Below are 23,512 nucleotides of genomic sequence, written 5' to 3'. Positions count from 1 at the left end.
GGAAGAGGAGGGCGGAGCGCAAGGAGGCGGAGCGCCGTCCGATCGCTCCTCCTCTCAGGAGGAGGCGGAGGCGGCGGAGCGGCGTCCTCCGTCCCCAAAGCAACAGCGGCTCCGCCCCGCAAACAGTGGCCGGTGGAAGTTCCGGCGGCCAGCATGGGGGGCGAGGAGCCCGAGCCGGACTTCGAGAGCGCCCCCGAGACGGACCCCCGGGCTCGGCTGCTGGGGGCGCGCGTGGCCAGCAGCCTGCGCGTGGAGCCCGAGCGCTGGGAGCGTTGCGCGGGGAGCCCCGAAGCGCGCCCACTCCTGCGCGCTTTCCTCGACGGCGACCCGGCCAAGCGGCTGCTGCTCATCACGCCGGGCGCAGGGGGCCAGTTGGCGCTGGCCGACCGGCTGGTTCTGGGGCCCGGCACCGGTCGCTCTGCCAAGGGGGTCTTCCTGCTGCGCCTCGCCCCCGGGCCGCTGCGCTCTCCGCCGGCTCCCGGGCACCTCCTCTATGGGGACCTGTCCTCCGCGCCCCTGGAGCACCTCGCAGCCCTCGTGGAGGAGGTAGGGCTGCTTGAAGGGGCCGGGCGCTCTGGGGAGGGCTGAATTCGGGTCAGAGGTCTGGCATAAGGGGGTGGGCATTGCCCCCCCCACCTCGTAGCTGTTGCAGCAGCAGCTGCATACTAGTTGTATGTCCAGCAGGTGAGTAGTTTCCCTTGCTGACCCCCCCCTTTTTTTTGGGTCTGTCAAGAAGCCGCTAAACTTAGGACCCTGACAGAAAAAAGGGGGGACAGGTGAGAAGGCAGCCTCCTTTTAGTGGCAAGACCCAGGGTAGCAGCTTTTTTTCATAATAAATAGGGGTACTCTCATTTTGATTCAAGAAAATCACCATTTTATAGTTCAAATAAATAGAGTAAATGGACAAAAGTACAAAGATTCACACAGTGTTTAGGGGTCTGTGTCCCCCCCAGAAAAAAGTACTGGGTAGCAGCATGTAGTAAGAAGAGGGGTGGCCCTCTGAACAGGAGTGGGTTATATAACTCAGGGCCCTCAGGAGGGTCCCCCGTTTGGTCCCCAGCACCCTCTGTTAACAGGTTTTTAGAGAACCTGTCTGGGAAACAAGCCTGTACCCTTGCATTGGACTGGATGACCCTTGAGATCCCGTCCAAATGTACAATTCTACAATCTATGGAGAGCTGTTGCCTGTGGAAGTGGACATTCTGGAGCTACCTGGATGACTGGGGTCAGGTTTGCTATTAAGGTAGCTTTGTATGTTTATGTTACTGGTGCCTTCAACTTTTTGTAATAAGCGTTTTCATCAAAATTTTCATCAGAGTGATGAACATTCATCATTCTCTTTTTATTATTGGTTTGCAAAGGGAGGGGGGAGTGCCAGGTGGGTGAGCAGCTAGCCAAAAAGCACCTGGTGCCTTTTGTATCCCAGTCATGGTGAGTATTGGAGTGTCCCTTGCTGTCAGGTCCAGTATAATTTGAGTTTCCTGCTCCCACCTTAGCTCATTGGTCATCTGTTTTCCAAGCACTTCAGCTCCTGGGCTTGGACAGATGTTTGAAACTCATGCAATATAGGATTCATCTTCACAAATTCTTTGTAGAGAGAACTACACAGTGCCTTGTGTGGGGAAGAGAGAGAGGCAAGCATATAAACATAAAGAGTTGAAGGTAAAAAGAATCTGAATTAGTCTCTGTATATTAGCCCTGTGAGGGGACTCAGGGGAGGAAATTGTCATTATTATTTATAAATTTATTTACTGTTTAGTACCAACGTAACTAAACTAGGAGTTTACACAGTATTCCAACCAGTTATGCAAACATTAAAATATAAACTTAATAAAAATAAAAATAGAACAATCACATTACAACAGTACAGCATTGAAAAACTGGAGACCGCAGGTCACCATCGATAAACATGGTGTGTTTACCTTTGGAAAGAGCTGCCTTTATTGATGGCAGTAATGTGGCGACTGACAGTACAATAGTAATGAAATAATAATAATAAACCTAGCCTACACTTAAGAGGAGGTGATCCACTTTTATTCAGAAAGTTGCTGAGGAACAAGAATGCAAAAACCAAACCCACAAAATGAGGAAATGCAAAATAAAGACATGGCACCCATCCAGATTTGTTTGTGAAAGGGAGAGGCCGTAACTAGGCATGGATCCCTAGAACCTCCAGTTAAATGATCTCTGCTACCAGGTAATGGCAACAGCTGCTCCCTGGGCCTGGAGAACCACTACTAGTCTGAGTAACTGGGCATAGATGTGTCAGTGTGGTCTGACTTGGTGCAAGACAGATTCTCATGTCTGTAAGTGTACAAAGAGTTTGTTGCTCTGCCACTGGAACGATAGAAACAAATGGCAGTCTGAAAAATTCAGCCATTTTTAAAATAAGAAAATCGATCCCTTTAGGTATATTTGCAACAGGTTGGTAGCATGCCTTGGGAGTCCTTTGTAGGAATGACATACCTGCTTCTCAACATTGTTTTGTGTGTGTTTTGTTAGGTTATTTGTAAAAACATAGTTACAGCTCCTGTTACCTTAAAGAAATTGACCTTGAATAAAGGAAAGAGGTGAGAGATGCTGGAAACAAATTAAATGAAAGTACAGTAGATGGACTCCTAGCTTCCTGTTCTTTATGGATAAGTGCCTTATTTGTTCACCAGACCTCTTTCCTTACAATGACTCACAGTGATGATCTGAGCTTCAGAGGTTTGAAGTGATTTCTAGGCTCTCCAAATTGACCCTTTTTCTTTAGTTCAGGGAACATCAGAGCAACCGTCTCTCAAGGATTCAGGAATTAATATGGGACTTGTAAAACTTACAAGTAAAACTTTTAAGTCCTGTTGTGATTGATGTAACCTGGCAAATCAGGGGCTCTGAAATTTTCTCTCTTTTTCAACCTAATCTGTCTTCTAGGTAGTGGTGCCACTCTTAGGGAACCAGAAAAACCATCCCAACTGGCCCCATGTGGTGTCACAGGATATCGTCCACCACATCTGCAATCTGAAAAGTAGTATTTTTGTAGTTGTTGGACAAATTAAAGGCAAGACTTTGCTGCCGCTCCCTGCTGACCCTGAAAGAGACCCATATATAGATTCTGACAATGAGAAAACGTAAGTAGCAATATTGTAGTTATTGACACGAATGGTCATTTTTAATGTACTCAGTGACTGCAGTATTGCTTTTATTCTATTTTATTTTATTTTATTCTCTATTTCATTGTGTTATAAAGCAAAAACTGAGTTTTCATTAACAGCTGGTCTTTTTGCTGTAACTTAGCATGGTCTCCCCCTCCGCCCCCCCCCAATTTAAACCACAGTGTGGTTTTGCTTTGTGTTGGGTAATTGTTTTTACTAGTTAGAATGAACTTCTTTTTTGGTAAACGATGTTTGTCTTCAGTCCAATTTTGGACATTATGATTGTGTGTTTTCGTTGCCAGTATACCAGGTGCCAGCTAGTCTCTTACTAAAACTTTAGTACAGTGGTACCTTGGGTTACATGCGCTTCAGGTTACAGACTCCGCTAACCCAGAAATAGTACTTCAGGTTAAGAACTTTGCTTCAGGATGAGAACAGAAATCGCACCGTAGCAGCGCGGCGGCAGCAGGAGGCCCCATTAGCTAAAGTGGTGCTTCAGGTTAAGAAGAGTTTCAGGTTAAGAATGGACCTCCGGAACAAATTAAGTACTTAACCCCAGGTACCACTGTATCTGTCATTTTTGCTTGATCTTTTGTTCAAAGCACTGTAGTATATATCTCCACCATTCCATATTAAGGCTTTGATAGTTATTGCTGGTAATAATGTGGTGCTGAATCAATTGTACTGAGGTGCTTTATGTAAAGGTTTTCACACTGTGTAGTTACTATAATAGAAAGAAGTGTGGAAATGTGTGGCACACCAGGAACAGAAATAATGTGGGTCAATAAAGTGAACCATAGATTCTACCGTGATAAGCGTCCTATTGCTTCATTGCAAGATAGAATTTCATGTTGTTTTTGTTTTTTAGATCTGCCTTTTTATCTACCACTGTCAGATGGGAGGTAAAACTAATCTGCTGATATGTTTGCTTTCTGTAGCACTGAACTCGTGGATAAATCTATTGTCCATGCAATTGAATCAGCTGTTATTGAATGGACCCACCAGATACAGGGAGTTCTAAAGAGAGAGTCTTCAGAACCACTTTTGCAAGGCCAAGATCCCAGTCCAAAGGTGGAGCTGGATTTTTGGAAAAGCAGGTACATTTATAGCTTCATTCTGCATTGAAGACGTAAGCAGAGTAGCGAGAGCTGCTTCTATAAGAGCGCAATTGCAGAACTTTGGTTTGAGCTCGACTCTAGTTGATGTGGAAACACTCACTGCTGTTGACGTCACTTGTACAACTGTTAACTTTCTGATTAGCACAAGAAATAAATTTCCGCCCTGGAAACTGTTTTGCCTAGGAATATCTTAAAAACTGGCAAATACACAACCTGGATTTGCTGTAAGGGGGAGTATGTTGCCTGGATATTTGACATGAAATGTGTCTTTGCTCACTGCCTTACCATTTTGTGTTCCTTTTAGATTTGAAGATCTGCAGTGCATTTACAGCCAGCTGAAAGCCAGAAGGGTTTTGACCATGATGGAGCTTCTTGACAGAGTGCAGAGCACCTACTTTCCAGCATTCAGGTCAATTTTCAGAGATGTAGAAGCAGGTGAGATTTTGAAAATTTGTGCTATAGTGTTTATTCACAGATCACTAACCTCTCCTGGTTGGCCTATGTGGAGATCAGCTTCTTCAGTTCTTGTCGAAATAGTGGATGTGACAGGGTAAAGGTTCAGTCATTTTATAAGGTTGCTTAGAGCTTTTGAAGGACTTTGAAGAGCGGCAGAAATGTCCCAGGAGGAGGGAGCTGCACCATATTTTGTCTAATGTGTTGTTGTATTCTTTTTTCAGTTTTTGCTCTGTGGTGTGTAAAATTACTGTATTTTTCGCTCTATAAGATGCACCAGACCACAAGACGCACCTCGTTTTTGGAGGAGGAAAACAAGAAAAAAATACTCTGAATATCAAAAGACAGAACAGCAAGAGGGATCGCTGAGCAGTGAAAGCAGCAATCCCTCTTGCTGTTCTGGCTTCTGGGATAGCTGTGCAGCCTGCATTCGCTGCATAAGACGCACACACATTTCCCCTTACTTTTTAGGAGGGAAAAAGTGAGTCTTATAGAGCAAAAAATACGGTAGTTTAATGTACACTGTAATTCAGAAATATACATGCTTGAAAGTAAGCCCAGTTGAATTAAACCAAAACTGTTTCCACAGAAGTGTATTTAAAATCTCCTGAGTAATGTACGTCACCTTTCCCTAACTTCTCTTGTGTGAAACTTTTCTTTTTCTTTCAAAATCCCAGCTTTGGTTGAGGCCCACGATATAAATGTGCACCTAAAGCCCCTAGAGCGCCCTCTAGAGGAAATAGAAAATGTGGAATTCAACGAGCTGAAGCCATTACTAAACCGAGTGCTTCATGTGGTGTGCTTAATCTGGGCCACGTCCAAATATTACAGCACACCTGCAAGGATAATTGTGCTGCTTCAGGAAACCTGCAGTCTCCTCATTCAGCAGGTAGGCCATGTAGTGGTTCTTCTCACCCCCTGCAAAATGGAGAAAATAATACACTGCTGTTCCATGCAGACACAGTATGAGGGCTCCAATAATGCTTTGGGGTCTACAGGTTGCAACACTCACTTTGTCACTGTAACGCTTCAGCCCTTGCGTTTCAGTTGCCCTCAGTGGGCATGTGTACCTCCCACAGTTGTCATTCCAGTGGTAAGTGAGAGGAGAGGTACCTTGACAATGAGGAGTACTCTGGTATGATGAGAGGACCTCATGTTAAACAGCCCTGGATATGCATGGAGTCTTTTTAAGTGGAGCAGCAAAATGGAAATCCAGGGAGATGCCCTGTTTCTCTGAAAATCTCAGCAAGTGCTGGAGGTTTAAATATAGGAATGGTGCCTTTTCTTTAGAAGATGCTTTGGCAGTGTTTTGCTTTTGTAGGAAATGTTATAAAAGAGGCACATGTCCCTTACTCTTCCCTTTGACAGCTATGCCTCCTTCCATTGGGTTGCATACCAATCCCAATGAACCATTGTCAGTTTTCCAAATGACCAATTTAAGTTAGGATTAGGCCTCTTATGTTGAATATGCTGTGTTTCTGTGCCTGTTTTATTTTCTCTTCCTTTTTTAAAAAACAAGCAAACCATACCACTGAAACGACAAGATTTGTTGCTCTTCTCTGTCTACCTAGGCTAGGACTTACCTTAATGCAGAAGATCTCCTTAAAGCGGAAACTGAAGAAAGTCTGGGCAAAGTGCAGACAACTTTTGATATTTTCAACTATTTCAAGCAGACCTTTGAGGAAAGAAGAGACAATCTCAGCACTTACTTTCAGCCAGGCCTAGAGGCAAAGGAGTGGGATTTCCCTTCTATAATGGTTTTCACACGATTGGATAATTTTCTAGATAGGCTCCACATGGTAAATGTAAGTACCATGGAATATTACAAATGTTGTTGTATATAGAGAACAATGTATATAATGTCAGAAATACCTTACTGTAACTCGTCTTCCTCCCTTGACTCTTTGCTTCCGGAGGTCAGGATTCCTGGTGTCTAGGGAATTTAGCTTGGGAAGACATGGGTTCAACACCCCATTCAGTCATGGAGCTTGCATGATTGCCATTGCTTTTCAGCCTTTTCTGTATTGCAGGGTTGTAAACGGGATAAACCTTATATAAGCTATCCCGAGCTCCTTTGAAGAAAGGTGGGACACAAATGTGGTAAATAAATAATACTACTGTTTAATATGTGGTTGAATTTTTTACCCAAGGAGTTCCTGAATTCTCAGGCATCTGCCTCACCAATGCAGATTTATGCCACAGGAGATCTGCAAAAGCTGTCAGGATTTCTGAGCAAGAGCTGACGGCGATGCTCTTGATGCATAGGCTTCCTCACCCTTCAAGTTACCTTTTGGTTATCTTCTTCCTCATCCTTGAAGGTTACACTGATAAAATGGAGCTAGACACAGATTAAAAGATCCCCAGAGCAGCCCAATGCTGTGTGTATTTATAGGGCATGCCTCCCACACTTAATCAGAATCTGCTTTGTTCTTACAATGGCATCTTGTTCTACAGCTTTTACCTTGGCTGTTTTGTTTTTTAGGCATGACCCAATTTCTCAGGCTCAGATTCTCTTTTTTCAAATATAACATGGAAATTGCCCCTTTCCTTGCTCAGGTATTAAGACCTCCAACAACAACAACAACAACAACAACAACAACATCGCAGTAGTCATGTGCCAACTTCTTAAATAATTGTAGTTAACTCTGATCTATAATATATGTGTACAAAACAGACATTTCCAGGGTATGAAGAATTGGGTGTAGAGAGACAATAGTGGTACAGTGGTACCTCGAGTTAAGAACTTAATTCATTCTGGAGGTCCGTTCTTAACCTGAAACTGTTCTTAACCTGAAGCACCACTTTAGCTAATGGGGCCTCCCACTGCTGCCACACCGCTGCTGCGCGATTTCTGTTCTCATCCTGAAGCAAAGTTCTTAACCCGAGGTACTATTTCTGGGTTAGCCAATTCTGTAACCTGAAGCGTTTGTAACCCGAGGTACCACTATATGTCGCTAATGGCATTTATGGCATAAGGACAGTTAGGATATAACAGTTAGATCTAGAGATGTTCAACAGAAGTCCTTCTGCTCATTTTCACCACTTTCTTCTTGCCTCTCCACCCCCCCATCCCAAACCTTTATTTATAGTCCTCTGACTTTTTTTGAGGGAAGCGTTGGCACAATGAGAGGTCAAGAAACCCCCATTGCATGAGCAGACTTTTGCTTACCCAAGTCTGAATAAAGCACAATGTTCCATTTGCGTGGTTTTAGAACAAGAGAACTTTTCTGTAGGTCTCAACATTGTCAGCTGTTAAGAAGAGTGAAATATATGCTGGACAATATAGTCTCAAAAGATGCAAATGCTGATCTGCTGCCCATCAGATCTGAGAAGTCAACGTGCTGTACATCACATGGGGAAGCCATGTCAAATTGCATATAATCTGATGCTAAACCAGCATTCACTCTCCACCCACCCCAATTTAGTTGGTCAGCCATGTAGACTGCTAGAGGTTAGCACAATTGTGTGAGACATGCAGGGATATGATGCACTGAATCAGCACATGTGGAATGTGACAGAAAGCCTAATTCTGACCTATTGCTCACAGATGTGGTATATGTGGGGTATTCTATATCTCTTTGGCTTTACACGGGCTCCTGAATCTCCCTGTAAAATGTAAAGAAGAATTCCTGGCTCACAATTTCCTCAGATTATACAACTTTTGTATGTAAGCATTTTGGCTGCAATTTGTTTTCCACTTGTCAGATTTTCCATTAGTTTCAAACCACGGGATTTCACAGGTTAAGAATATTTTTGGTTGGCTGCAAAAAAAGCGAGTTTTTCATTCCTTTCCTACGCCAAACTGAAAGACTTCAGAAGCATAATATAGGCGGCTGACACATGCTCCAGTTCCCTTGAAAAATGGCTCCAATTAGATTTTTTTTTTTGGTCTCTTCTTGTCTTAAAGCACAGAATCTCAGTTGAATGCAAAGTAGTATAGATTTGAGGGGAGGCCTGCTGCATTTTTATACACCCCTTTAATTAACCTTGCAGAAAGCACAGCAATAATCAATGCCTCTTTAAAGCCATATTGATATTTCCCAATAAGTCTTGCTAGGAAGTAAGCTAAATGATTGTAGCCTAGGCAGGAGCTGATCTAATGAGAGAAAGGCAAACAGAGATGTTAGCGATTTGTAATTCATTGAGTTTAATGCCCCTACCTGCCCCACACCAGCACTAACTCAACAACAGTCTTAGTCAATTAACTATTTAAAAACATGTATATATAAGTTATATATGTCTTACGTTGAGGGATGATAATGAAGGTGGCATGGCTAGCCTTGATCTATAACAGTATGAAAAATAAACTATAACTTCTCTTTGTCTTGGGCACCCGTGTGAGGCAGTCATGGGTCTAGCCTGGCCTAGTCCTCTTGTTGGGAAGCAGTACCATAATCTGTTGTGGGTAATAACTGTTAATTATCCCAATTTGTAGGACCTTCTGGTGACTGCATTGGACATAGAGAAATTGGAGAAGCTCGAATTCAGTGGCATAAAAGGGAAATCTCTGAGCCAGCAAGTTCTGAGCATGTATGAAGAGTTCCAAGAGGCTTACAAAGTGTTTTCCGATCGTACATATGACTGCTTGGATGTGGCCAACATGGTAGGTGGTTCTGGATTCCATAATAACTCAGCTCATGTTCATGCTGAATGTTTATACCAAAAAAGGATTTTACGTGCTTAACACTGAAGAGTCTGGTATTTGGGGGAGAGTTGTTTCCAGAAACTGCTGCATCAACTGTGACATGAATTCATTGGGTTGTTGTTTGGTTCTGTTAGGAATTTGAAGATGATGTGTATGACTTCAAGGAGAAAGTGGAAGATATGGATCGGAGGCTAGGGAATGCTTTTGCCCAGGCCTTTGATGATGCAGCTAGCATAGAGCACGCATTCAAGGTTTGTATTTGTTGTACTAGGACAATGCAGTGTGTAGTGAATGTGCCCTATTTTTCTATACACAAAGCTTTTCTTTTCTTACAAATGCCCTGAAGAGTTGCCAGTTAATGGTGTTTTATATCTTCCTACCACTTTTAAGATGTTAGTTGCATTCCATTAATCATGTGAATAGGCTTTTCAGAGCTGTACAGCTCCATAGGTTCAAACTGCAGTTGCTGAGCATTCAGAGAGAGATTATAAAACTAAACAATTTTACTTTAATAATAAAAAAAGGAAAAATCCAACAAATAATATATGGCCATGTAAAAAGTTGCATGTATTTTCTATGTTTCCGTGTACTCTGGCTTCTGTCACGGTGTTCCGTTGCGCCAGAATAGTCCTGCTGGCCACATGAGCTAGAAAGGTGTCTGTGGACAAACGCCATCTCCCTCGGCCTGAAGAGAGATGAGCGCCACAACCCTGTATTCGCCTTTGACTGGACTTAGCCATCCAGGGGTCCTTTACCTTTACCTTATCTGCATTCGCTAAGCACACAGTGCTGGCTCTTTTTTTGGTTCTAGATGCTGCTCCAAAGGATCTCTTGCAAAGGGTGGGAGAGCCACAATGATTTGGAGGCCTGAAGCCACCTTTTAGCCTGGATTTCTTAGTTCCAAATTGTGATAAAATGATTTGTGGCCACAGTTTTATCTGGTGAAGGAAATTTACCAGATAGGTTAAAACCTCAAACAGCTAGATCTCAGAGAGCAGCAGTTGCCTCCCTCGCCTCCCCATCCTTGTTCCTCCACTATTCAAGGAAAGGCTAGTAGCATTCATTTGCTGCTTACCAGCAAGAGGTCAGAGAGTTAGGACGGACTAGTTAAAGCTGGGTGAAGTGGGAGATGCAGAACATTTAGTTAGAAAGGAAAAGAACAATAAAAACATGGGGAGATGGGAGGCAGAAGCAGTCTTTGGTATTAATTGTAGTGAAGGGATGTGTTTGCTGCAAAAATAAAAATAAAAAAATGTGGGGGAAATAATGAACGAACCTATTCCTGTCTTTTGGGGATGGGAAATACATCATTGGAATCATTTTATCAACTGATTTCAACCATTACAATGTGTAACTGATATCAAACATGGCTTATGATTAAAACCTGTTTCATACATTCATCAGATAGATTGGTGAACTGCAGTAACTAGGTGGGTCATTGAAGAAATATGTGGGTGTTGAAAAGGGTTGCTGGTCTTGTTTGGACCCAGGGCATGTACACAAAGTCACAGATATTTCCCATTTCTTTCTGTATGGTAGCTGATAGACATATTTGGGAGTCTATTGGAACGGCCATTGATAGCAGCAGATGCCTATGCTAAATATCATCTTCTCATCACAATGTTCGACAGAGACCTGGACGATGCTAAACTGATCTACCTGAAACATATTCAGGAGGAGTTGGAACTAGGTATTTGTTAGCAACTTCAGAATGGCTTTATGCTCAGTTAACAAGATGCCTTTAGAAAGCAAGGAAGTGCACAATTATTTTAAGCAGCTTTTAAATAAAAAAGCTCATAATTCATATTGCAAATCTTTGTTTAAGTAGGATAGACTTCTTCATATTTTTAAAACAAACAAACAAACAAACAAACAAAAGCAATATCGCTGTGCAAATTACAGTGTATTAGGTCTTTTCGTTACAATACCTACAAGCCTTTCCAGAACTTGAGAATTGAGAGCTTCCTGTGCCCCCTTACCTCTACAATAATAAACTTTAAAGCATGGGTCGGCAAACTAAGGTCCGCAGGCCGGATCAGGCTCAATTGCCTTCTGGATCCGGCTTGCGGACGGTCTGGGAATCGCCGCATGGATCGCCAGCATGCACGTTCTTTCTCCCTCCCTCTCCCTCACATGGCAGCGGCAGTGCCTCCTCCCTCCATCCTCCTGGCTTCTCCTCGCCCTGCCTAGAGGAGGAAGTGGGCTTGGCTTTGTTGGTGCCAGCAGCAGCAGCAGCAGCAGCAGCAGCAGCAGCGCTCAAGCAGCCACCATTTTAAGCAGCCCCTCTCCTAGAGCCCTTTCACACACCGCTAATTGTCCTGCCGCCACCCCCTGCTGCTCACAAGACACAGGTAAGCAGCCACCGGGGCTTGTGGTGCTCTTGCATCATCCCCACCCCCAAAAAAATATAGTCTGGCCCCCCACAAGGTCTGAGGGACAGTGGACCGGTCCCCTGCTGAAAAAGTTTGCTGACCCCTTCTTTAAAGCCTCATGGTTGATGTGTCATTCAGTCCTGTCAGAGAGGCGGAAACAGACACCGGACCTGAGAAGTGGCCACCATATTATCTATCACAAATTCTTTTTTGGGATACTGGCCCAATTGCTCTCTGCTAGTCAACATACTTCTTCACACAGTGCATAAATAGACAATGGAAATTCCTTCTGCAGGAGGAAGGGATGACCACCACCTTGGAGGGATTTATAAGACTATTCAACAAATTCATGGATGACAATGCCATATCAGTGGCTACTTGCCACAGTGGCTGTGCTCCACCTCCACTGCCAGAGGCACTATGCTTCTGAGTTTCTGGGAATCGCAAGCAGACAGACCATTATTGCACTCAGGTCCTACTTGAATGCTCTCCACAGGCACCTGGCTGACCAGTGTGAGAACAGGATGCTGGTCTAGATGATTCATTGGCCTGATCTAGCAGATTCTTCTTATGTCATGTGACTGTCCACCTCTATTGAAGCTTCTGCATATGGAGTGGAAAAGAGATTGGAATTCTTATTAACCTTTTTCTCTGTACTTGAGTCCTGAGCAGAATGTGAAGGAGCTGAGCTGCTAGAGATAGTTTGTGCTGGAGACTGTTCTCTTCGAAGCCCATGGGAAGAAAAAAACCATTGTATGCAAAAACGTAGCATGTTGGGAAGCTAAAACTCTTTTTTCTAGTAGGCTTTCTTTGTGCAGAGAAGTTTCCCCTCTTCCACTCAGTGTGAGAATGTTCAAAAATTGAGTTGCTTGCAGGCTGACCTAGTACAACCCAGGAGGGGTATTTTGCATATTTTTTGGTTGGCTGTTTTACATCAGAGAATCTCTGTTGCTGGGTCCATGCAGTACACTGGTTCATGCTTCTCACTTCAGGATGAATTTGTTTTTCTCAGGTTATCCTACAGTGCACAGGAATATGCCATTGGTTGCTGGAGGAATTCGCTGGGCCCAGGAATTAAAAGACAGGATCCAGATCCCATTTAGTAATTTCAGGCATGTCACCCACCTGTGAGTATCTTTATTTCATTTAAGCCAGGGGTGGGGAACCTCTGATCTGTGCACCTAGGCTATTTCAACAAACTATGTCTACCTTCTGTACACCTGATGTCATACATGATGTCGGCCGTGGGGCAGGTAAAGGTGGGACTTGGACAAAAGGGGCTTTGTAGGCCCTACTAGTCACCAGTGCCTGCAAAGCCCTGTGACAAGCACCGATAATCAGCTGGTGTCATTGTGATATTAGGTGATTGACGGGTGGGCAGCCCTACCCATGTGTCAAGCTTGGCCTGTTGGGGGGGTAAGAAGATAAGGATTTGGCCAGTCAGTAGTTCTCTACCACTGATATAAGCATTTTAGTTTTTTCATTGGTTCCTGTGAATCAGTGGGCTGCCTTGTTTTCTGTATTACAGAGATGTTGGGGCTTAAAGGAAAATTGAGAAGGTTGTCTCCATGGCCTTAACGTCACAAGCTAAGCTTGAAAATTGTTTCTTGGCTTGTCCTAATTTTATCAGTAATCCTAGTAAGGCTGTGTAAGATGCAAGCAGGCTTTTCATAGACAATGGGTTGTTGAGAGAGTCAAAAGTCTGAGGAAGACATTGCACAGTGGTTTCTAGGGATGAACTGGGATATCTTTAGCTTTCACAAGGCAGGCAAAGCGGTAAGTTGCAGAGCTTTTGCATTTAGATAAAACCTTACATAATTCCTAAAGGACAATCTAATCTTGCTAAGCAGAACTAGGTCTAGGATACCACGGACAGAGTGTAAAGAATAGATGCCCAGTGCACAGTCAGAGGTCACAGTAGGAAGAATCATGCAGTACCACTGTTTTGCAAAGAGTCCACTGGTAAAAATTCAGCTGATAAAACAGGCAGGATAGAAGGAAGAATAAATAGAATAAAAGATGTGTGTGTGTGTTTGTGTGTTTGTATGCTTATATCCTGCCTGAGGAATTAAGTGCAGCATATTTTGAATTTCCAGATATTATCATTCAAATACTGGTGGTTAGGTCCAGTCCTGATCTGTCTATAAGCCCCTTTAGATTAGTCTGTGGCCTGCTGTGGTTGGTGAATGGAACCAGAATGGAAGAGGCAGAAACAAGGAAGCTGACATGAGATGAAATGTTACAACTAGTCCTGGAGCCAAAGTGAGCAGAGTTCACCCTGCCAGTGGAAGGCCTGTGGAAGGACTTGTACTTGCTCAACGGAGAGTTTGCCCCCCTCTCTTTCCCCATGCGTGACCCCTGAAACTGGCCCCGAAGGTGTTGGGAGCACCCCCACAATAGCATTGGGGAGAGGGGGGATTGTTCCATCTGGCAAGCTGAAATACTTGCACAGACAGAACAATTGCCTTCATAGAATATTGACTTCTGTCCAAGATGCTTAGATGAGGTAATAGTGAGAACAGAATTTTATATGCTTTGAAAGAGCTGGCTGGCTGATTGTGAGAAAACTATTTTCTATTTACGGCATTTCCTTGTACTTTCTCTTCTCTTCTTCCCGTATGGGAGGATCAGCCTATTTCAGTTAGCATACAGTAAGTCTACACCTGTGTTCATGTCCTGTGATGTTTGGCATCTAAGTATACATACACACACCTGATCACTTATAGCTTCAGGTCAATTTCAATTGTTAATTGCTTAGGGAGCCAGTTTTTGGTGAAATATGGCTCCAAACAAACATGGTCTTTAAAACCAGACAATGAATGAAAATGAGGACCGCTATTGAGGTCTCTGTGAATTACAGAGAAAGGAGGCTGTGCTTTGAGAAACAGGAGAAAAATTGAGAGGTCAGACAGAAAAAATATTTGACAGGAAAGGTATATGTATATAATTTGGCATTTCAGGGCTTTCAGACTAGAATGTGATATGCACTTTTTAAAAAGCTACTTAAAAACAAGAGAAAGTAATATTGACATGCATATAATGGCTATTACACCACATAGTCTTAATATTTATTTTGATGTTTCTTTTTGGCAGTTGCCTGGACTCTGCTGAAGGCAAAAGAATGGTGCAGAAGTATGAAGATCTGATGGAGATGCTAGAAAAGTAAGTCTGTTTGTTTAGGACATGATTTGAGAATATATTAGTCATTATTAAGGCATGCTTTATAGCAGGGGTCAGCAAACTTTTTCAGCAGGGGGCTGGCCCACTGTCCCTCACACCTTGTGGGGGGCCGGACTATATTTTTTGGGGAAAAGAAGAACGAATTCCTATGCCCCACAAATAACCCAGAGATGCATTTCAAATAAAAGGACACATTCTACTCATGTAAAAACACACTTATTCCCGGACCGTCTGCAGGCTGGATTTAGAAGGCAATTGGGCCAGATCCATCCCCCGGGCCTTAGTTTGCCTACCCATGCTTTATAGCTTTCATGGATTCAGGCAATGCATAGCTAATAGTTGCCTTTTATATTAATTTAGTTTAAATTTGTTCCTCTCCCTTGGTTGTGCTGGCGGAGTTTCATATTTTGGAATTACTTTATGTGCAAGTTGATGTTAGCACAGTAATAAAATTCTGAAGCCTTGTTCTTTCTTGGAGGCTAGGGAGAGCTGTGGCAGTGTGCCTTTTCCCAAAATGCTGCCTACTTGATTGCACAAATGGATGAAACATTGCAATTTGATCTTCACTTTATCTAGTTATCAAAGCTCCCACATTTGTGTTCTGTTTACTGTACAGTTAGTGCTGAGCCATTACAGTATATACCTGCACATTTATGCATCTTGGGTGCACATAGGAGCTGCACTATCTCAGGATTGGACCTATCTAGTAAATAAAGGAAGTTAGTTTCAAATACCTTAAAATCCACAGCTTAACCGTATAGCGTTTGTGTGTGTGCCTGTGATTCTGAGTTCTAGGAGTTGGGAAGTTCATAAGTTTGGGATGGGGTTGCATTGCCTCTGAAGAAACAGCTGCATAGTTCAGGCATACGGCTAGATCCAGTTTTGTCACTGGATGCTCAGGTGAACTCCGTGGCGAACTCTGACTATGCCCATTCCTGGACAGGGATAGTTTGGCCATTGCAATTAAGGCATTGGTAATCTCAGGATTGGACTACAGTAATGTATTGTGTTGGTTGGATAGTGTTTTCGAGGTTACCAGCATGAGTTTGACCAAACTGCGGGAGGCAGTGGAGGACAGAGGTGCCTGGCGTTCTCTGGTCCATGGGGTCACGAAGAGTCGGACACGACTAAACGACTAAACAACAACAACAACAATGTATTGTGTATGGGGTTTCCCTTGGGACTGGTGCAGAAGGTTGTTGAGTACAGCACACATCTATACTTTCGCCTAGGGAACTGTACTGGCTACTGATCGCCTACCAGGCCATGTTCAGTGCCTTCTTGTTAACACATAAGACCCTGAACAAGATTACCTGAAAGGCCGCCTCCCCTTTTATAGATTCTTCAGCGTTGGAGATGTTATTTTAGCCATCTCCTGAAGGATAAGGGACACGACTGCAGGAACTCCCATCTTGTGCTGCTTTTGGCACCTGCAGTTTCCTTTCCACAGCTTTGCTTGCAGCATAGCTAGGAAATCTGTTCCAGCAAAAAGGGTTCAGACAGCCACCTAACAATTTACAGAGCCTGACACGGTGGTTGTGGTTTTATGGCAGATACCAAGAGAAGCTTTATAAGGAGTGGTTCCAAACTGTGTCTGAAAAATCGCAATATAACCTCACTCGACCGATCATCCGAAGGCATTCGGAAAGTAAGCTGATTGCTGTAAATTTTGACCCTCAGGTAAGATGTGAGAGCGTTTTATTACTTACTTACTTCTTCATTTATAACCTGTGCTTATATAAAATGGGCAAAAAGCATCCATAAAAACATGATTGAAAACTTTGGTAAAACATAATAAAAATGGATTGGTTAAAATGAGAAAAAATAATATTTCAAAGGCCTATCTAAACAATAGTTTTCAAAAGACAACCGAAAGAAGGCAGGGACAATCTGCTTATCTTTTGCTGGAAGGGAATACCACGTGCCAGGGCCTGCCTCACAAAAGGCTTGATTCCTAGTGGAGACCAACCAAACCTCAGGGGCACCTGGAACTACAAGTGCCCTGTCAGAGAATCTCACTGATCAAGGTAGAGTGTAAGGCAGGTATAGGCAAACTCGGCCCTTCAGATGTTTTGGTACTACAACTCCCATCATCCCTAGCTAACAGGACCAGTGGTCAGGGATGATGGGAGTTGTAGTCCCAAAAACATCTGGAGGGCCGAGTTTGCTTATGCCTGGCATAAGGAGTCAGGTAGCCCAAGTTGTTTAAGGCTTGTGAATCAACAAAGAAAGGGGGAGGGAATTAATGGTAAAATACTAAAATATTTTAAGTATTGAAATGGAATTAGGAAAAGTATTTTATACTGAGCAGCAAGTAAGGGAGGGAAGAGAAACATCATGGAAGGGGGGCGGGAAGTCAACTTTTAAATTTGAATTAATTTTATATTCATTTGTTTGTTTGATTTTTTTTTTGAAAAGCAGTAAAAATTAATTGGCAAAACAGCAAGAAGAACAGGTACCTTGAACCTGGAATTGACAGCTAGTGCATCTCTCTCAGCAGCAGAATAATGTGTTGCCTGTATTCTGCTTCTGTGAGTCTGGCCATGCCATTCTGCAGTAGCTGAAGCTTCCAGACCAGATACAAGGTCAACCCCACCTAAAGTGTTTACAGTAAATAAGCCTTCGGGTTACCAGTGTGTGGACCACTGTGGTCAGGTTGTCATGGTCTAGGAATGATTGTAGCTGGTGCCAGAGGCGGAACTAGCTGCTCCAGCACCTGGAGCGGCGCACATGCTGTGCACCCTGGGGCAGGGCGAGCATCCCCTGTGCACCCTGGGGCAGGGCAGCATGGCGATGTCACCCCCCCTCAGGGATGACACCCGGGGCAGACTGCACCCCCCGCATCCCCTTCCTCCACCAGTGGCTGGTGTACTAGCTGGAGCTGGTAAAAACACACACACACACACTTTGCCACAAAGGTCACTTGGGCCTCTAGTGAGAGAAATGAGTCAAGGAGTACCCTTGAAAATGTATCTGTTCCTTCTGACAGCAGGGCCACCCGATCCAGGACATGCAGTTGACCTATCTTCCGGTCACAGTTAACCACCCACCCACAAGGCCTCCATCTTTCCAGGATTCAAGCTCAGTTTACTGACTCTCATCCAGTCCACCACCAAGTCCAGGACTTGCATGGCCTCTCCTTTAATCAGATGCAATGGAGAAATAGAGCTGGATATCATCAGTATACTGATGACAGCTTACTGTAAAACTTCAGCTGACGGCTCCCTTCGTCTTCGTTATAGATGCTGGGTAGCATTTGGGACAAAAAGTGCCTTGTGGCTCCCTGTAGTGAAAACAGCCAGGGTCCAAAGAGCACACTCCCATTGCTACTTTCTGGACATGATCCCTCAAGTAGGAACAGAGTCACTACCACACAGTGGCACTGATACCCATTTCACTTAGTAAGTCCAGAAAGTTATTGAACGGTACTGGAAACCATTGAGAGATTGAACAGAAGGAGCATGGTTGCACCCTCACTTATCCTCCATAAATTTATCTAGAAGAGCATAACCTTCCTTCATGTCCTAGTAACTCATGCTGGTGTATGGTGTAAAAGGAACAGACTGGCTTTAAGAGCTGCGCCAAGATTGTCTCTAATCAACATCAGTTTTCTAGCAGGAACTTTTCTTTCCTCCAGTTTTGGGATTAGAACAATTCTAGGCAAGGAAACAGTGCTATAAAGAAGAAGAAGAAATAGGACTCTTTAAAAAAGAAATCCAAAGGTTTGTGTGAATATGTTTTGCAGCTGGTGTCAGTTTTGCGAGAAGTGAGTTACCTTGGGCCAAGCCAGACTGGGAAGATACCAGAGGCAGCAGCAGAAATCTTTTCTTCCAAGGAGTCCTTCCGGAAGCTGGTAGCCAACCTAGACTTGATGGTCACCTGGTACAATAAAATCCTGCTCACAGTTCTGGAGGTGGAATACCCCCTTGTACAGGACCAGCTGCAGGAGATTGATAGTCAGTTGAGAGAGGCAGAAGAAATATTGAACTGGAAAACAGAAGGTAAGAAGTACCTCTGTAATAGGTTCCGTGGAACCTGGCAGGGATGAAGGTGTACAGAAAAGCAAATAAATAAAATAATTTGAGGCCCAGATTTATTTTCCTTCATCTAGGCCAGCGGTTCTCAACCTGTGGGTCCCTAGATGTTGTTGGATTACAACTCCCATCATCCCTGAGCTCTGGCCTTGCTAGCTAGGGGTGACGGGAGTTGTAGTTCAACATCTGGGGACCCATAGGTTGAGAAAGGCTGCTCTAGGCCATCTCTTGGCCCAAAGTCCTACTGATTCACTCTGGTTTGAATGCTGTAAATTGCAGTCTTCTTCCTATAGATGTACTCATGGTAGGAATGCTACCTGGATTCTCTATGGCAATTCAGTAACCAATACACTTTTAAAATTATCTGGTTTGTTTCTGGGTTGTCAATTGAATGTTTGTTGACTTTTTCCCCATTGGTGTTGAAAGGGCTTTGGGAACATGTTTCACGACTAGTTGACGGTGTGCGAGATCTTGAGCAAAGAATCCAGAAAACCAAGGACAACATTGAGGAAATTCAGAATATAATGAAGACTTGGGTCTTCCCAGTTTTTGAAAGAAAAGATGGGAAGAAAGAATCTCTGTTGTACTTAGATGGTCGGCATGAACGACTGGAGAAACACTATCGACTCATCACAGATTCGGGACATAAGATCCATTTACTAATCAAGGTTGAGGTTTTTTTTTGTTTTTTGACATAAATTATAATGGGGATTCTCCCAGAAAATGCTATCTGTAATTATTTATTTTCCATCAGAATTGGTCATAAATTGCTATTGTCTAAGGGACTGTCTGGTTTTCCCTAGGGGCATGAATAAGCTAGGCTGTTAAATTGCTATCACCCTGCTGTACATGACATCTGCATTCAACATGTTGCTCAGCCTATACAGGCAGCGACTGTTTTAGGCATGCCCGATATGTGCAGCTATGTTGAATTCCTCCCCAGATGTTGCAAGTAGTGTATTCCAGCAGGCTGTTGCCACTAGAACTGGTATATTCTCCAAGTATTTATAAATACTAATAACCTTTTGAACTATGAAGTCTGTGTAGCCTTAGTAAGCGGCACATAGGCTGAGAATATTAGAACGATGTAAGACAACAGGAGAAATACAAGTGACTGGTTATTATGGGACTGTCTGACCTTTTGTTAATGCTGAAATGTTGAGATCACCTTCATTTGATTGTGGCTTCTATATATTTAGGAAAACTTGAGACTATTTGCAGCAGATCCAACTTCTGATATTTGGAAAGCTTATTTGGAGCATGTGGATGAGATTGTCCTTGATGGATTCTTTAATGTCATTGAATGTTCACTGAAGTACATTTTGGAAAACACAGGTGAACTTGTCCTTGCTCATGCAAGCTACTTATCAATTTATCTAGGGTAGGAGGGTGGTTCTGTTGCTATTGGGATTATGTGGGAGTAACAGAAGTAGGGTGAGAGAGAGAGAGAGAGAGAGAGAGAGAGAGAGAGAGAGAGAGAGAGAGAGATTGGACACAATATACAATCAGTGAAAGCAAGTAAGATATTTGTCCTGTAAAAGCTGCTGACCTTCCTCTGCATCTTGATTTATTTACTGTTGCATTTTAAGGATGTTGTATTCTCACCCTGGGATCTTTTGCTAGAAATGCCACAAATAAATTAATTTACTTTGCTGATGGCAAAAACAATATATTCAAATCAAAAAGTATGTTTCTGTTATTGCTATTATGCTGGTGTCTATATTCACTAGTAAGTTCCATTGGGGAGGTTGGTAAGAACTGTCTGAAACTTAGTCCAACTTCTTATGCTGTCTTACAGATTCCAAGGCAGGCCTTGCTCCTCTCTTCAAAGTGCAGCTGGATTTGTCTGTTCCAGAGATGATATTCCGTCCTTCTTTGGATGCTGGTGCCTCTGATGGTTTTTATGATTTGGTTGAGGCTCTTGTCAATGATATATATCGAGTGTCTTCCCTGGTTCCCAGGCTTGCAGACCACAGCACTTTCTCCCATTATCAGGTCTTTAACCTTGGCCAGCTGTTGTCCTTTTTTGCATCTGGGTGATTGTTTTCAGTCCCGTTTAATAACCCATCTTTGTACTTCTTTTCAGGATGACATGGAGGAGATGTCTGAACTTGCTGACATGCGCCACATCCTAATGGATCGTATCCGGAAGATGATGTCAACTTGTTGTGACTACCGCAGCTCTTTTGACCACTACTCATATCTCTATGTGGATGACAGGAAAGAATTCATGCGCCAGTTCCTGTTGTACAGCCATGTCCTCACTGCAGAGGAGATAGAGGCCCATGCTGAGGATGGCGTCCCAGAGAGCCCCCCTACACTGCAGCAGTTCAAAGAGCAGATAGACTCTTACGAGAAGGTCTATGAGGAAGTGAGATGCCTGGAGCCACTCATTGTATTTGACAGCTGGATGAAAGTTGATGCCCGCCCCTTCAAGGTGTCCCTTCTGAAGATAATTAAGAAGTGGAGCTTTATGTTCAAGCAGCACCTCATTGATCATGTGACTCACAGGTATTATTGTTTCGCTGTTGCACCACTTACCATATTTTTCGCTCCATAAGGCACACCTGACCATAAGGCGCACCTAGTTTTTAGAGGGGGAATTCAAGGGGGGAAAAATTATTTAAAGGGAGTGCTGAGCAGAGCTTGTGGGGCTGGCGGGGGGAGCCCGGGTCCCCCCCCCAGCCCCAGGGACCACACATTCACTCCATAAGACGCACAGGCATTTCCCCTTAGTTTTTAAGAGGAAAAAAGTGCATCTTATGGAGCGAAAAATACGGTAAATAGTCTTTAGGATTTGTGTGATTCCTGTTTAAGGATAGAAGAAAGGCCACACAACAGTGAAGTTATTAAAGTTAGCCATGTAAACCCCATTTTAAAAATTGTGGAATTGTGATCCCCTTTCACTATACAGGGTTGGCAGAACTAGAAATGACTCTTACTTTGCTTCTTCCTGTTATTTGCTTTAGGGGTGGGAGCTGGAGACCTGCGGCCTTCTAGGTGTTGCTGCACTACAATTTCCATCATCCTTGACCCGTTGGCCTTGTTGGCTGTAGCCGTTGGAAGTTGGAGTGCAGCATCATTTGGAGGGTCACAGGTTCCGCACTCCTGCTTTTAAGTGGTAGGGCTGCTTAATAATCACAATCCTCAACATGTTTTCAATGTATGTTCTCTTTCACTGCCTTTAGTTTGGCTGACCTTGAAGAGTTCGTAAAAGTTGCCGAGATTGGTTTGAGCAAAACGGTGGAGAGTGGAGATTATGAGGGCTTGGTGGAAGTTATGGGCCACCTATTGGCCATTAAAGATAGACAGACCAGCACTGATGAGATGTTTGAGCCCTTGAAACAAACAATTGAATTGCTGAAGATCTATGAGCAAGAATTGCCAGGGGAAGTCTATAAGCAGCTGGAGGTAGGTGGAAACAAGCTGCTAATATGCAAATGCGTGGACAGATTAAAAACTGAACTACATTCATCTGTGAACAGAGTTATCCTCAGAACACATGCTCTTTAGGTATGCAGCACATGTAGGAAGATTGCTCTGATAGATGGAGGATGCAAGAAACTGTTGGGAGGGCTAGTCTAATTCCATAATGTAAAGTTTCATATTTTTCATTTACATGACCCAAGCAAATTTTCAGGGAAGACTCAGTCTTACAGCACTGGGGGAACTATAAAGAGGTGGAACTGATCAGCATCTGGTTAGGAAGTAACCAACTCTCTGAGCTTTTTTCTGCAGGAAGAATGGACTAGAAATACAGTGTATGTGGGGATGCGGGTGGTGCTGTGGTCTAAACCACAGAGCCTAGGACTTGCCAATCAGAAGGTCGGCGGTACGAATACCCACAACGGGGTGAGCTCCTGTTGTTCGGTCCCAGCTCCTGCCAACCTAGCAGTTCAAAAGCACGTCAAAGTGCAAGTAGATAAATACGTACCCCTCTGGTGGGAAGGTAAACAGTGTTTCGCCAGAAGCTGCTTAGTCATGCAAGCTCAGGTTTCGCCAGAAGCTGCTTAGTCATGCAGGCCACATGACCCAGAAGCTGTCTGCAGACAAACACCACCTCCCTCAGCTAGTAAAGCGAGATGAGCGCCACAACCCCAGAGTCATCCGCGACTGGACTTAACGGCCAGGGGTCCCTTTACCTCTCTTTACCTTACAGTGTATGCAATGTTGTGCAAACAACCTTCCCCTCCTCCCATGCCCTCCCAATCTGTTCCAGAGGATTCCCCAACCCTCCAAAGAATATTTGCAGAGCACACAGGGAGAGAAGGAAGGGAAGTTTTGTTGCATAGGTAGAAGTCCCTTTCACTTGTGCATGAACACTGTTGAATACAATCCATAATCTACTATTTTGGGGGAAAATGTTTTGTCTGTACATTTGTTTTCTATAATTTGGCTGTCTCCCAAGATACTGTTGCAAAACCTGGCACAAGAGTACTTGAAATGGGGAGTGGGTGGCGGGTCCTTGGATGCTTGGCGCCATTTAGAATTGAGATGGGGACCAAAATGTAATTTTGATGTGACTTCACCTACCGTATTTTTCGCCCTATAGGACGCACCGGCGCATAGGACG

General features: G+C 43.7%; 1 protein-coding gene across 1 annotated transcript in view; it reads left to right on the top strand.

The window, feature by feature from the left end:
- The window catches only part of DNAH9 (dynein axonemal heavy chain 9), a 192,836-nt gene continuing 169,324 nt past the window's right edge, over positions 1-23,512 (top strand). The window contains exons 1-18 of the mRNA XM_083725741.1: positions 1-546; positions 2,917-3,113; positions 4,076-4,234; positions 4,560-4,690; positions 5,386-5,597; positions 6,280-6,513; positions 9,144-9,311; positions 9,488-9,604; positions 10,893-11,043; positions 12,738-12,852; positions 14,819-14,887; positions 16,459-16,585; positions 18,651-18,906; positions 19,366-19,607; positions 20,139-20,274; positions 20,738-20,934; positions 21,026-21,450; positions 22,128-22,350. Coding sequence (XP_083581867.1) covers positions 154-546; positions 2,917-3,113; positions 4,076-4,234; positions 4,560-4,690; positions 5,386-5,597; positions 6,280-6,513; positions 9,144-9,311; positions 9,488-9,604; positions 10,893-11,043; positions 12,738-12,852; positions 14,819-14,887; positions 16,459-16,585; positions 18,651-18,906; positions 19,366-19,607; positions 20,139-20,274; positions 20,738-20,934; positions 21,026-21,450; positions 22,128-22,350 — 3,552 coding nt within the window. The 5' untranslated portion in view covers positions 1-153. The remainder of the gene's footprint in view (positions 547-2,916; positions 3,114-4,075; positions 4,235-4,559; positions 4,691-5,385; positions 5,598-6,279; positions 6,514-9,143; positions 9,312-9,487; positions 9,605-10,892; positions 11,044-12,737; positions 12,853-14,818; positions 14,888-16,458; positions 16,586-18,650; positions 18,907-19,365; positions 19,608-20,138; positions 20,275-20,737; positions 20,935-21,025; positions 21,451-22,127; positions 22,351-23,512) is intronic.

This window comes from Podarcis gaigeae (genome assembly GCF_964106915.1).
Source record: "Podarcis gaigeae genome assembly, chromosome: 2".
Taxonomy (NCBI): Eukaryota; Metazoa; Chordata; class Lepidosauria; order Squamata; family Lacertidae; genus Podarcis; species Podarcis gaigeae.
Note: the sequence above shows the minus strand (reverse complement) of the source record. Positions and strands in the feature narration are given on the sequence as shown.